General features: G+C 35.4%; 1 protein-coding gene across 1 annotated transcript in view; it reads right to left on the bottom strand.

Annotated features, from left to right (window-relative positions):
* The window catches only part of LOC114348418 (retinal guanylyl cyclase 2), a 368,770-nt gene that overhangs the window by 44,233 nt on the left and 309,432 nt on the right, over positions 1-15,105 (bottom strand). Inside the window, exon 11 of the mRNA XM_028298999.2 lies at positions 1,570-1,776. Coding sequence (XP_028154800.2) covers positions 1,570-1,776 — 207 coding nt within the window. The remainder of the gene's footprint in view (positions 1-1,569; positions 1,777-15,105) is intronic.

Here is a 15,105-nt window from a genome sequence, read left to right as displayed (position 1 = left end):
ATTCCTTTTTATCTCACAATTTAAGGTGTTTTCCATCTTTTGCGCTATTTTGCCGGTTATTAGCGCGCTCATCACTGTAGAACAAAACCGTGTTATTATAAAAAGTACTTTTTTTATTACAGTGTAATTTTTGGAATTTTAAGCATTTTATATCGTCAAATTATTTTATATTCTCTTCTATAAATTATAAAAACACTCCATACGAGCGTTAAAAATGCTGCTTTAAGGCAATAGTGCTTTAAGAATTTTAAGGCACTGCAGTTCGTATTGACCGTATTTGCTGTGAGCTCGTAGGTAGAGGGGATAATCAAAAATTCGCGAGCACCAGTAGTGACAAGTTTGTAAACCTTTACTGGAAATTTGCTTTTTGACGTTTTGCATTAAGAGTTGCATATTATAGCTTTTAAATGTCCCACGAAAGTTGTTGTATTAAAGAGTGTCGAAATACTGGTTACAATAGTAACTGTGTATTCTACAACTTTCCTGTCGCTAAGCATAAGGTGATTTAACGACAAAAATGGATTGATGCAATTAGAAAAAAGTAAGTAAGCACAATTTTAATTTTAAAACGGTAGAAAAGGAGCTAAAGGATCAGTTAGCACACTCTCGAATTTTGACGGTTTTAATTTTACAATCCAATCCTGAAACAAAATTTGAATGCGTGAAGATAACGACCAATCACAACAAACGTAGGATGCCGTTAACTGACATTCATAAGTTAATATTTAAGAAGTATTATACTATAATTTCATTAAATTATTATACTTTTTTGTAGAATAAATTTTTTCTAATATTAGTTGTCAACATAAACGTCAAAACGATAAGGCAAAATCTATGAATAATAAATTCTGTACTTACTGCTATTAATTATCGATTACAATCCAATTACTTCTTTACGTTGTAAATATTACACGATAAGAATTAAATAATAAGTTTGAAACAACTATTACTTGCTTTTCTACTGTCCACTTTAAAATTCCGGCCGAAATAGGAACACTAGTCAACCGTTAGATGGCGATAGCAGCCATACCAGCGAAACTCACAGAGTATAGGCAACACTTTTTTCTTTCCAGAAAATTTCTGGTAAAAGTTATATTAGTAATCCTGTAGGTAGGTGGCGATACCAGCGAAGCTCGGAGCGAATAGGCAATTTTGATGTAATGTCAAAAAAATATAAAAATGGAATGTCAGTCAAGTTCAAGTAAAAGTTTTTGTAGATATTGTCCTGTAATTACGTTTGTAGAAAAAATATTGTATGATATGCGTGTTAAAAAGTACATTTTTAAGGCACTCATGTGAATTGCAGAACTCGCTATCGCTCATTCTGCAAACTTTCACATGCGTGCCTTAAACGTGTACTTTTAACACACATCATAAATAACTATTATTATAAAAAAGTTCTTTTTTATAAAAGTGTAATTATTTTTCTTTTTTATTTAAACGGATTTCAGAGATATTTTATTAGTAAAGAATATATTTAGGTAGTCATATAAACATTTAGCTAAATGAAGTTTAAATACAACTGCCTTAACCCTCGTATTCTGTCACCCCTATGTCACATATACATACCTTTGTCCTGTATCTTCCCCAGCTTTTGCGAGGCTAGAAAACTTGGAGAGTTCCATGTTTCTCATAAATGAGGGATTAATGCTGGGCAATTTGTTGTAGTGATCCTCTGCAGTCTGATGTCTCGAACTTCCAGATATTGAATCGCCCGAGTCTTCGTAATGATCGTGCTGGCTTACTGAGGAGCTTACAATAAGGCTTTCATCCAACCTGCAAGTTTGGGGTTTGCTATTATTGACAAAACTCAAATAAAGAGATTATGTTATCAACTAAATTAGTTTGATATTCGTATTAATGATAAACCGTTTCTCGCTGGGAACTTCAACAGCAGTTTACAATTTTGTTAGTTCTTAGGTTCATATTATCTAAATAGCTTCTGGTTTTAGTGTTCGCTTTTCATGAGTTACATTAGAGTATGTTACATATAGAGCAATTAAACTTTAATCTATTGAGAAGTACCCACACAATGCAGATGGTATTATTAAATTATAATATATTCCGACTAAATATTTAATGCGCTCAAATATTTGTACATATTAATACATAATACAATATATTATGTACCGGGTGTCCCAATAAGAATGGCTCTCGGCCATATCTCAGAAACCGTTTATAGTACAGCTTTGAGAAAAAGAAATTATAACAAAAGTTATCTCGGGAAAAGCCTGGAAATTATTTTCATAATTGTAGGTCCCTAGAGGGCGTAATTGAATATCAAAAATTAAATAATCTAAATTTTACAAAATTTGCCTAAAGAAAGGGCACGGAAATCCGATCATCGTTTTCTTCATAAAATTCTGCGCATATTTGATTTCACAAGTTTAAGGTTACCGTTGCAAATAAGAGGGAGTGGGAACCTTGTTATGAAAAAATGGCCGGTTCCGCTAAATAGAATTTGGCAAACTTGGTCTTGCTGAAAACATCTCTTTTTCTTCAATGTAAGAGTTACAATTTAGAACCAGCTTACTAAGTAATATGCCAGCTAGGAGGCGTTATTAAATTTTTTCAGAAATCTAGTTTTCCTTGAAAAAAATTAAATACAAGTGTGCATTTTTAATCCTATATTACAATATTAGACCAAATTAGCAACAGAAAAGCGAAAACCTCATGTCGATACTTTTTTTTTCTATCTCGAGATACCTTACGAAACGCGTAAATTTAAAAACATAACTGTTACTGTTACCGGTAAACGAAGTTACGGAAAACTAGTGTGCTATGGAAAAAAAGAGAAGCATTTTTCAGATGTAAACGTATATAATTGCGGTTTTCAACGCTTCTCATTTGTTTCGAGCCTCTGTCATATGTTGTATATTAATATTATACACGAACTATACGACATATGACAAAGGCTCGAAACAAATTAAAAGCGTTGAAAAGTCCTATTAATTAAAAAAAAATAAGACAAACAACACTATAAAATATAAGAAAGAAATAAAAACAACTATTTAGTGACGACCTAAATGTTCAAACTCTTGGCCATCATTTTCGATGATGATGATTCATTTCGATGATTTTACTCTTTCAAGAGTAGATTGAACACTATTGAACAGTAGTCTCGCGAAATGCTTTGAATGGCGTTTCGTATTCTCCTGGATCATGTTTTCTCGAATAGTGTAGTATAGTCTGTTCGCTTAACTCAGACGCAACTTTCTAGATATTTTAATCGGTAATTTTCCCAATTTTAGTAAAATTGGCAAAAAATAATTACTAAATAGTTAATAATCACTAAATAGTTAGTAATTTTGCCAATTTTTGCAAAATTGGCAAAAAACAAAAAAATTATCGACTAAAATATCTAGCAAGTTGCGTCTGAGTTTAGCGAACCGACTATAGTAGTGTAGTAAATGCTTGTATCGAAAATGTCGGACAACAATTTGAACAGTTAGGTCGTCACTAACTAGTTGTTTTTTTTCTTTGTTATATTTTATAGTGTTGCTTGTCTTGTTGTTTTAATTAATTATATTTATATACGTTGACATCAGAAAAATGTTTCTTGGTTTTTTCCATAGCACACTACTTTTCCTTAACTTAGTTTACCGCTGACAGTAACAGTTATGTAAAATTTACACGTTTCTTAAGATATCTCGAGATAGAAAAAAGGTATCGACATGGCGTTTTCGCTATTCTATTGAAAATTTAATATAATGTTATAATACAGGAATTAAAATGCATACAATTGGACAAGCGAGACCTGGCGCGTGACCTTGCCGTATTGTGCATTTATCGCTGTGTATTTTCAGGCAAGGTCAGCCGCCAGGTCTCATTTGTCGAATTGTACTTGTATTTAATATTTTGCAAAGAAAACTAGATTTCTGAAAAAAATTAAATAACGCCTCCTAGCTAGCATATTACTTATCAGGCTGATTCGAAATTATAACTCTTACATTGACGAAAAAGATCTGTTTTCAACAAGACTAAGCTTGCAAAATTCGATTTAGCAGAACCGGACTTTTTAGCCATTTTTTCGTAACAAGGTTCCCACTCACCTCCACTTCTTATTTAAGAAGGTAGAATTAAGCTTGTGAAATCAAATATGAACAAAATTTTATGAAGAATACGATGATCGGATTACTAGTGCCCCTTCATTAGGAAAATTTTGTAAAATTTGGATTTTTTTATTTTTGATATTCAATTGCGCCCTCTAGCGGTGGACCCACAATTACGAAAATAATTTCCAGTCTTTTCTCGGGGCAATTTTTGTTATATTTTTTTTTGCTTAAAGCTGTACTATCAACGGTTCCTGAGATATGGCCGAGAGCCATTCTTATTGGGACACCCGGTACATACTATAATTATATAGATACAAAATCACGGTAAAATATATCTACAGTGATAAGTGCGCTAATAACTAGCAAAATAACGGAAAAGACGGAAAACATAATACGTTGTGAAATAAAAAGGGATGAAACTAGTAGAAGTGGAAAATTATCAATAGAAACCTATAAGTTTATAATATATTGATAGTTTTCCACCTTACGTGGGGCCCCACATTGGTCCACGTTGGGCGCCAATTTCTACCACGATACTCTGGGTATTGTGATTTACAAAGAGTACGAACTTACAAATTAAAGAAGAACTGGAAAAGAAGTTATTGAAGAGACTTATAAAGAATGGCTTAGCTCAGAGGAATAAATTTAAACGGCCAGAGAGACAGAAAATCTCAAGTGAAGATGCGGGCTAGCTTTGCTACACTGTAGTTTGGCTTTGAGATAGTACTTAAGAAAGGAGATATTGGATAAAAAACTATATGAACAAGGGAGAAAATGAAATCTGTTAACACCAAAAACTAATGCAATAAGATAAGGCAATTGGAAATATAATGGTATGAAAGGTACTATAAGCGGATATACGAAGTTGCCTAAAAAACTGAATATGGGCGCCACCAGAATCCTCACTTAAGATCTTGTGTCTCTCTGGCCCTTTAAGAGGAAACAGTAGCGATCAACAGGTAGCGAAAACGCGTTCCAAGATTGCGGCTGTAATTTTGAATATTTTTTCGAGATATTTGGCACACGTATTTGTAATATAATAAAGAATGGCGGTACAGAGCCCAATTTGAAAAATATATTAATATGTGGAAATTACTCTGTAATTAAATACAATATTAAAAAAAACGAGCCTGTACCGCCATTAAGAAGAACAAAAAAATACACTTTCTTAAAATAACTTTTTTTATCCGATGCCTAGATTTTGTGTCATTTTGGAACTACTAAATTTTTTTATTTCATTAGTAGTTCCAAAATGACACAAAATCTAGGCATCGGATAAAAAAGTTTATTTAAAGAAAGTGTATTTTTTTGTTCTTCTTAATGTCGGTACAGGCTCGTTTTTTTAATATTGTATTTAATTACAGAGTAATTTCCACATATTAATATATTTTCAAATTGGGTTCTGTACCGCCATTCTTTATTATATTACTAATACGTGTGCCAAATATCTCGAAAAAATATTCAAAATTACAGCCGCAATCTTGGAACGCGTTTTGGCTACCTGTTGATCGCTACTGTATCACCTTAATTTATTCTTCTGAACTAAGCCGTTCCTTTATAGCATATTCAATAACTTTCCTGAATCTCCATCAATTTTAAATTCTTACTTATTCTAAATCACAATACCCCAGAGTATTGTGTTACAATTTGGTATTATAGGTGGTCAAAAACGGATATAGAAAGTCTTCAGCGGAAAGCTAGAATACTTTTTACAATACAAAAAAATCATCAACGCAGTGCAGTACAGTACTGGAAGATAGTGCAAAGATGTAGTATTCATCATAAAACATTGAGAAATCACTATAGTATAATAGATTAGCATTTCTATGTCTGCTTGACTTGAGTCTTACTCTGCCAAGAAAGCACTTGACAGAGTAAGAGTCAAAGATGTAATCTCTCTTATGCATAATATAGAAGTTCCTTTAGATATAATAAAAACTATTGAAAACATCTACCAACACAACAAAATGGAAGTCAGAATAGATGGACAACTTACAGAACCTAAAGACATAGGCATCGAAATAATACGAGGAGTTTTATTTTATCCAGTGCTTTTCAATTTAGTCATGGATGAAATCATCCAAAGTGTAAACAAATGATAAGGTTACAGAATGGAAAACAAAGGGAAATAGTAAAACTGCTGTGACACAGACGACGCAATATTGATAGCCCAAGATGAAAATAGTCTGCAAAGACTAGTCCACAGATCTAACGAAAGAGCAAAATAATTTAATATGACAATCCCAACTGAGAAAGACCTGGACAAAGAAATGAGAGATCAAGTACAAAAAGCAAATAGATTTCAGAATGCCTTAATAACAGTATACGGCGAAACCGATATCTATGTATGTATCGCTTTTAGAACGTCTTTCGACGTTGTCCGATGCCTAACTTCTACGTCCTTCTATAATCCCATTGGCCATCTCTAAGATCCCTTCTACTCATTGCTTTGGTTACCCCTTCTTTCCATGTCTTTTTGGGTCTTCCTTATTTTTTGCGATTTGGTGGTACCCATTGCATAATCTTTTTGGGCAATCTTGTGTCTTCCATTCTTTGAACATGACCATACCAAATCAATTGTTTTCTCTCAATGCCTGTTGATAGGTAACGATCTATTCCAATTCGTCGTCTTACTTCCTCATTTCGAACTCTTTCCCTAAGGGATATACCTAACGATCTTCTAAACACATCCATTTCAACAGCTTTTAATTTTTTCCTGTTGTTCTCGGTTATTCTCCAAGTTTCTGCTCCATAATGTAGGCTGATTTTAATAAGCGTTTCATAGATATTGTACTTTCGCTGTATTCCTATTTCGGAGCTCCAAAGTATTCCATTTAGGTAGCCAATTGTTCTTCTAGCTTGTGTTACCCTTTTCTTTATTTCCTCATCGTCTTTTCCCGTTCTATCGAAGATTACTCCCAGCTACGTGTATTCACTACAGGATGTGACTTCTTCATTATCCTCTAGTTCGATATTGGATTACTCAGCTCCTATGGGTAGGTATTTAGTTTTTTCCACATTAATTTCCAAGCCCCACTGTTCATATTCCTCCTTTAGTTTTCTTGCCATATACTGTAGATCGTCTTTATCATTAGATATGATGATTAGGTCATCAGCAAATTGTAAGGTATATAAACAAACCTCTCCGAGGTGCCATATGCCACCCATACCGTGGCATTTACGTTTTAGTGCAGTCACTGAAGGCTTTCACCTCCGATTTCGTTGAACCTCCATCGATTTTCATGAAAATTGGTGAGTAAATAAAGGATACCTTAAGGAACAAAGGTGACATGATGCTAACTTGCGCTTTTACCCTGGGGGTGGATGCCACCCCTTCTCGGGGGTGAAAATTATTTTATTAAAAATAATACCATAAGTCGATAGAGGGACAAATTATAAGCAAAATTTGTTATATAAAGTTATTAATAAATCAACACTTTTTGAGTTATTAAAGACCAAAGATTTTATTTTTTCGTAAAAAATGCAAGTTTTAAATCGGTTTTTCACGTATAAATCAAAAACTATAAGCTTTGACAAAAAAGGTATTATTCCTGAAATTGAAGATAATAAAAAAATGAATACATTCCTTACATAAAGAACTAAATTAATGTTAGTTCAAAGTGAGTTATTGGCAATTGAATGTGTATTTTTTTCGACGAGTACTCAAATCTAAGTATTCAAGCTTAAATAACGGGAAAACGATGCAAAGAAGACCTGGGGGGAGATCATAAGACAGGACATGTTGGTAAAGGGGATTAACATTGATATGACCCAAGATAGAATTGTGTGGAGAAATGCAGTTAGGAAGCCGACCCCGCATAGGGACAAGGCAAAGAGAATCATGATGATTAGTTAAGTACTCCCACACTCACTGAAATATTTTTAAGAAAAGTGATAAGGAACAATAGCATAAACGAGATTCTCGAATAAAGAGGGAAGACATGGAGTGAGGCGAAGGAACTAGCTAGAGATAGAAAAGAGTGGCGTAAATTTGTAGAAAAAATTTAAGGGTGCTTGTACACCTCGACACCTACGGGTATAAGAGGTTTTCGATTATTATGTATGTAGATATGTCTGATATTATTTGGACCCGAAATTTTCATTGCGCCAAGGTAGATCATAAATTAAATCACAAATTCTATCAAACAAGATCGATTGGACCTAACTTACCGTAGTAGAAATGTGCACTTAAAAAAGTTACAGCCCTTCGACAAATGAAAATATATTTTTTCCTATATATCGAAAACTCTTAGGGATTTTATATTGAAATTGGACATGTTGAGTATCACAAACTAAAGTGCAATGTAAATGTAATGTTGTAACCTATTGGATTTTATTTTATTTAGCTTATGGCTTAAGTATATCACAGAATATATTTAGATTTATGCATTATACAATGCATCACAAACAGATGTCCAATTTTTTTATATATTCGATTGACCCTTCGGTTGCCATTACAAAGTCTATAGGGTCGCCTGTGTATGCTCTGCGTGGGCAGTCCTGAACAATGTGACTGATCGTCTGTCTTGCAGCGCCGCAGTCACAAGAAGGCGAGGGGAGTTTACCCCATCTGTGGAGGGAGTCGGCGCATCTTCCACAGTTTGTTCGAATTCGATTAAGGGCTGCCCAAATCTTACGGGGACGTTCAAATTCGCCAGGTTTCCCTATGATGTCCGGTAGACTATGGTAATGCGGATCTGTCCTACTTTCCCAATCTTCTCTCCATCGGGTATTTAAGTCAAAGTTGGATTGCTGCAGCGCTTGAGCAGATTGTAGAGGGGGTAACCTGGATCGGAGACGGTTTCCAAGAATATCGGGGATGTCGTTGTGGACTAGAAGCTGGCGACTGTCCATTATTTTGTTATATTCTTTAACCAATGCATGTTCGCGGCGTAGGTTGGGTGGTGCTATATTACTAAGGGTAGGTAGCCACATTGTAGGGGTGGGCTTAATTGTGCCTGTTATCATACGCATAGTACGGTTTAGTTGGGTGTCGACCAGGTGGGTATGCCTGCTATTTAGCCACACTGGAGCACAGTATTCTGCCACCGGATATATCAGGCCAAGAGCAGAGGATCTTAATGTTGATGCTGTGGACCCCCATGTAGTGCCGCAGAGTTTCTGTATTATATTGTTGCGTGTTTTCAATTTTGCTGCTGTTTTCGTCAGGTGTTCTCTGAATGTGAGCGTTCTGTCTAGAGTAACCCCAAGGTATTTCGGGTATTTATTGTGTTTTAACAGCTTGTTATTAAAATACACTCGCAATTCTCTGTTTGCCAACTTGTTGTTTAGATGAAAAGCTGATACTTCAGTTTTTGTAGTACTTGGCTGTAGTCTCCATTTCTTAAGGTATTCGCTGAGGATGGATAAGTCATTCGTGAGAGTGATTTCTGTAGTTTCTAAAGATTGGTGGCTTGTTGCAAGGGTCCAGTCGTCAGCATATCCAAACTTCCGAGATTCGGTTTCAGGCATGTCAGCAATATAGAGGCTGAAAAGTAAAGGGGCAAGGACAGAACCCTGTGGAAGACCATTGTTAAGTTTCATCTGTCTACTCGTCTCCTTTCCCATTATAACCTGGAAGGCTCTGTTGGTCAGCATGTTGTCAATGAGGTTAATTATCTTTCTGCAGGGGATAATGCGGGCCAGTTTATATATTAATCCCTGTCTCCAAACAGTATCATATGCTGCTGTTAGATCTATAAATACTGTTGCTGTCTTTTGTTTCTTTTGAAAACTAGCTTCTATAAAAGTTGTTAATGACAGCACTTGGTCCGTACAGCTTCGATGAGGGCGGAAGCCAGCTTGTTCAATGGGGACATTTTCTAGTATCCTGTGACTAATTCTGTTGAGGAGAAGCTTTTCTAATAGTTTATATACCATGCTGAGTAGAGCTATGGGGCGGTAGTTTTCTGGCTTATCGTTTGATTTGCCCGGTTTCGGAATTGCAATTATCTTTGTTCGCTTAAGTGAGAAAGGAATGTTACCTGACTGAAGTATATCATTAAAGAACATTGCAAGCCACTGTTTCGTGTATGCACCACTGTGTATCAAGAACTCTGGATGGATACCATCAAAGCCAGGTGCTTTACCTGATTTCATTTCTTTCAGCGCATGTGTGATTTCAGAAATAAGTATTCTTGCTGAATATTCGGAGTTCGTTCTGTTCATTTGTTTTAATGCCCTTAAGTCTCTTTTCACGTTGGTAGTATGTATTCGATCTCGTGGAGCTCTGGATAGAGATACTATATGGGAGGCAACCTTGTTAGGAGACATTTTAGACTCTCTGGATTCCAGCTGGTTAGCTCCTCCAATTTTCCGCAACAAGGACCATGCCTGCCGGCTTGATTTTTTGAAGTCAAGGTTTTCGACAGTCTTTATCCATTTTTGGCGTCTAGCTGTATCGATGTTGTGTAAAAGCTCATCGGCTATTTCTCGGTCACCACTTTCGAGAAACTTCGTGTATAAGTCTTCACATGTTTCAGTCCATCCAGGCACATATTCTTTGCGATACCCCCTAGGGATGGTTTTCTTGGCAGTGCTTATTACTGCGCCCACAAACCTCTCATAATGTTTGCTGGTTGGAGGGACCCAGCTCAAGGTCCGGTCTAGTTGTTCAGAGAACTTCTTCCAGTTTGCTTTTCTAAGATTCCACCTGGGTCGAGGATATGATCTAATTATTGGAATTGATATTCCGATGGTGATAAGCACCGGACGATGTTGAGTATGTGGGAAGTCTGCAAGGACACTTCTCGCAGTTGTTAGTGGTCTGTCATTGGTATCTTTTGAGACAAAACATAGGTCTGGGTTATATTCTTTTCTCCATGCAGCTGATTTAAATGTTCCTCTGTCTTTGGCATCAAAAACTAGGTATGTGTTTTGCTCTTCGGACCATTCTACTAGTGCCTCCCCATTTTCATCATTCGTGGTGTACTTCCACATTTCGTGGTGGCTGTTGAAGTCGCCGATGTATATAGTAGGATGTGGATGAGTCTTTAGCACTTCTGGGTTCCATGTAGTGGCTGGAGGTTTGTATATGTTAACTACGGTAATATCTCCAATCTTGGTGACTACTTCATGTATATTATTTTCATTGGAAGCAGAAAGTAGGAAACCATTTTCTATATTGCAGCGAATGTAGGTTGCGACGCCGTAATGTTTATCATAGGTGGCTCCCAGTAAATCGTAGCCAGGTATCTTTCCCCTTAAATCAAGCTGGACTTTGTCTTCAGTATGGGTCTCTTGTATGGCAACCAGGTCAATGTCGTTATCGTGTAGGATTTTTTGCAACACTTGGCATTTTGCCTGGCTTATGCCCTCGATGTTAAGGTGACAGACTCGGATACACGGTCCGAGATCTCTAGTCAGTTGGTTCTGAGAAGAACCTTTATTTGTTCCCATCGTATGTTTACGTATAGATAAGATTTCTGTTTGTGATCTGTGATGTTGGCAGGATATTGTTTTTGTTTTTCGTTCGTCTGCCGCCATTGGATATTGAACATTGATTAAAAAAAACTGAAAACCGGTTTTTGAAATAACCGGTTTTTTTGATCCGTTATAACCGACAGGTTAAACCGTAATGTAAGTGAAATAAAACTGGTTTAACCGAAAACCGGTGTTTTGTCAACCACCGCCATACCTAGCTGAGAGATATTCAGAGGAGTAAAGGCGTTAAAAAAAAAATGTAACGTAGAGTGTATAAACTCCCCTGGTCCTTGGACTAAGACGATATTTTTTTTTTATTAAAGATGTTGGTATACGTGAGAGGTTTTTTACTAAAGTGTAAGTTTATTTTATTTATCCTTCAAGACTTGTTTCAGATTTATTCATTTTCATGCTTTGTTTCTCGTCTTTATGTTTCTCGTCTATTTAAAATTATGTTCTATGAAAATTTGGCGGAAGTTTCCAAGTTCACTACTAATTTATTGTGATCGTTTATTCCAGGTTATTTGATTAATACATCGGACAGAATTATAGATATCTTTATTAAAATGTTGTGTCACTAACTGTATTGATACAAGTAGTAGATATAATTTATTACCATGGAATTACCCTATTTGCCGAAGCTGTAAGGTCATTTATTCTCATCTGAAAGCTGAATTATTGGATCGGAGAAGTTACTATCGATATTGCACATTTAATCAAGAAGGTCTTAGTAGTTTAGAACATTTGAGTGTCATCCCCAGCGGCAAACAAACTTTGAAATATGAAATTCTGCATGTAAAATACTTTTATTAGAAAAAGCTTTTAGGAACCAGGTTTGAATATTACTTTGGAAATTTCGTTTATGGGTGTTTCTTCGTATGGAACTAACAATAACAATTATGTTGATGTCCGGAATATATTTATATGTCGTAGTTATTATATTACTAGAGCATTTTCATCAACTCTTTAAAACCGTGTGTTTTGTATAATACTGTCCATATAGTAACGGCTCTGACAAAACCACCTAACTGCTGGGGTTGACAACGTTGGGTCTGACTGTTGGAGGGAGTGTAGGCTTATCACACGACAGAAATGAGTAAAGCAGGCCTCGCACTGAATCGGCATAGAGCGATCGGCTAAGAGCAATCGGCAGATTTTGCTATACATGGAAATAGATAAGCCACCGCGCAGCGCATAAAAACGTTCGACTGTCGAACGTTCTTAGGCGGTGCGCGGTGGTTCATTTGTCATTCAAGACAAGAAGTTTTTTGTATTATATTGTCACTTTTTCCTATTAGAATATGATATGTGATTCTGCGCATTACATGCTAAAAAAGTACTTTTTTATATTTTTGTGATGGTACATGTTTTGTTAACCTCTATTTTCTTCTTTTTATTTTCTTTTAAGAATATTTTAACCTCATTTTCCTCAACATTAAACCTAGTTATTTTTGTCTTTGATATTTTATATTACAAAGATATGTTATATGATGGATAAGAAAACTCTATTATTATCAGCTGCTTCCATTGCAACATTTCTTAAAAGAAAAGTTAACCTTAAAAGAACCAACGTGACAGTATAACGAAAATAACCTAACTGCGCATACCTGTGTACTAAAGATTGTTATCAAATAGGGCATGATCTAATTTGTATAACATTTTTTGTTAACAGATTTTGTTTCCTGTTTTACATTGTGACAAAACTTAGTATACCATTTTCTTATATCAATAATTTTATGTTATAGTCTAAAACAGACTTTCGTCGAGTCAGGACGTATGTAGCGTTGTTGGCCTGACCTCGGACTCCAACACGGATGAATAAATCGTTAATAATCTATACGGGTGGCTTTTTTAAACGGGTGGACACAAATTATGTGTCAACTATAATGCTCAGGTCTATATTATAGAGTATATATTTTACTACCTGGTGCTGTATATTTTAACAATTTGTATTTTTTGTACTCCAATTATGATGTTATATTTGTCAGAGAGTTTTGTCAGAACGCGTGTAGAGCTGTGAATTTTGTCGTTTCAGGAGGTTTTTGTCAGGGCCAGTGGCGTAGCGTGAGTGTCGGCTGTCCGGGGTTGAAGATAATTTGTCGCCCTCTTATTTTGGTATTTTAATTTAATGTATGCTATACATTACATACATTAATTATAGAGAACTTTTCGGCGAGAACGTTCATCCTTATTTTGCATTATACATGTTAGATTTTACATAAAAAAGTATATCTAATTTTTACAATCACGTATATTAATACTAAAATTCTTTTACTTTAACCGATTAGATACATTGATATAACTTAGGTACCTATCACTTAAGATTAGGTACACCTTGACGATCGACAAGATTAAATAAAATCAATTTTTAATTAGAACTAGAACGATACTATAATGTTATATTTTTATTTTTATTGAAAAGTCTTCTTCTTCTTCCTCTTTTTAAGCAATTCTGCTTGTTCATTGGCGGATTGATACCTCTATGGAAGGTTGTCACTCCATCTTTTGCGCGGTCGGCCGATACTTCTTCTGCCGATTGGTGATTTATCTCGTGCTATTTTGACCACACGTGTCTCCACATCATGATGATTTCATTATTGAAAAGTAATATGAGTATTTGTTAGAATTAAAAACAAAACTTCCGACTTCAATTAAAAATTTATACGTCTACTTTTTTTAAGAGCAAAGTCTTTTATTGCACTGTCAAAATCTATCGCATCACACACCTCTTGCTCAATAGACAAAATAGCCAAATTAGTTAGTCTCAGAATACTCATTGTCGATCTTAAATAATTTTTAATCAACTTCAATTTTGAAAAACTTCTCTCACAGCTGACATTGCTTATAGCAACTGTGAAAAATATTTGGAACATTATTAAACAATTGACCAGAGTATCTTCCAGCTCGGATTTAACAATAAATTTAAATAATTCAAGTGAGTCTACATTAATCAATTTACTTTCGTTGCCTGTAGCAGCAACGAAAGTCCGCAGTCAAAGTCTTTCCAGCTTGAAATCCTGCTCGTCAATTTCGTCAGATGCATAGTCCAGATTACATTCAGTGTTGTCTGGATCTAATAATATAGCCGGCGTTAGAGATGCAAACTTATCTGTTAAACTCTGTAGCTGTTGAAAATGCTCACGAATTCCTACAATTACTCTATCTGACGAAGAAAACAGCTTTCGTCTCAACTAATTTTCACAAGACAAGTTAGCATCTCTAGTTCCGTCATCAAAAATATGCTTTCTTGTTATGCGCCTCCGAGGTTTTATGGAAATTCCAAGTTCTTCACACATATTTTTTGCGTAACCTACAGCGCCATTTGCCCATTCCTCTCTTTTCTCTGTCAATATCATCTGCAAATCATTTACTTTCTAAGCGCACAATCTTCATCTTCTTTCTAAGCGTACTTCATGTAGCACCGGTTGCCACAGGCCCAAAAAACAAATAAAGAAAAATAACTGCATCGAAACTAGTAAAACACCTGCATATGTCCTAGTGTTTAAGATTTCACCTGCCTCTGTTAGTTTTTTCAAAAGCTTCTTCCCTTTCGAAGCTTTTGCCTGTAGCTGCTATCAGAACTTCCCAACGATGTGTTGATGAGGAAAAAAAAAGAATAGCAGCGTTC

Source organism: Diabrotica virgifera, chromosome 2 (genome assembly GCF_917563875.1).
Source record: "Diabrotica virgifera virgifera chromosome 2, PGI_DIABVI_V3a".
Classification (NCBI taxonomy): Eukaryota; Metazoa; Arthropoda; class Insecta; order Coleoptera; family Chrysomelidae; genus Diabrotica; species Diabrotica virgifera.
This window is presented reverse-complemented; position numbering and strand designations above follow the sequence as displayed.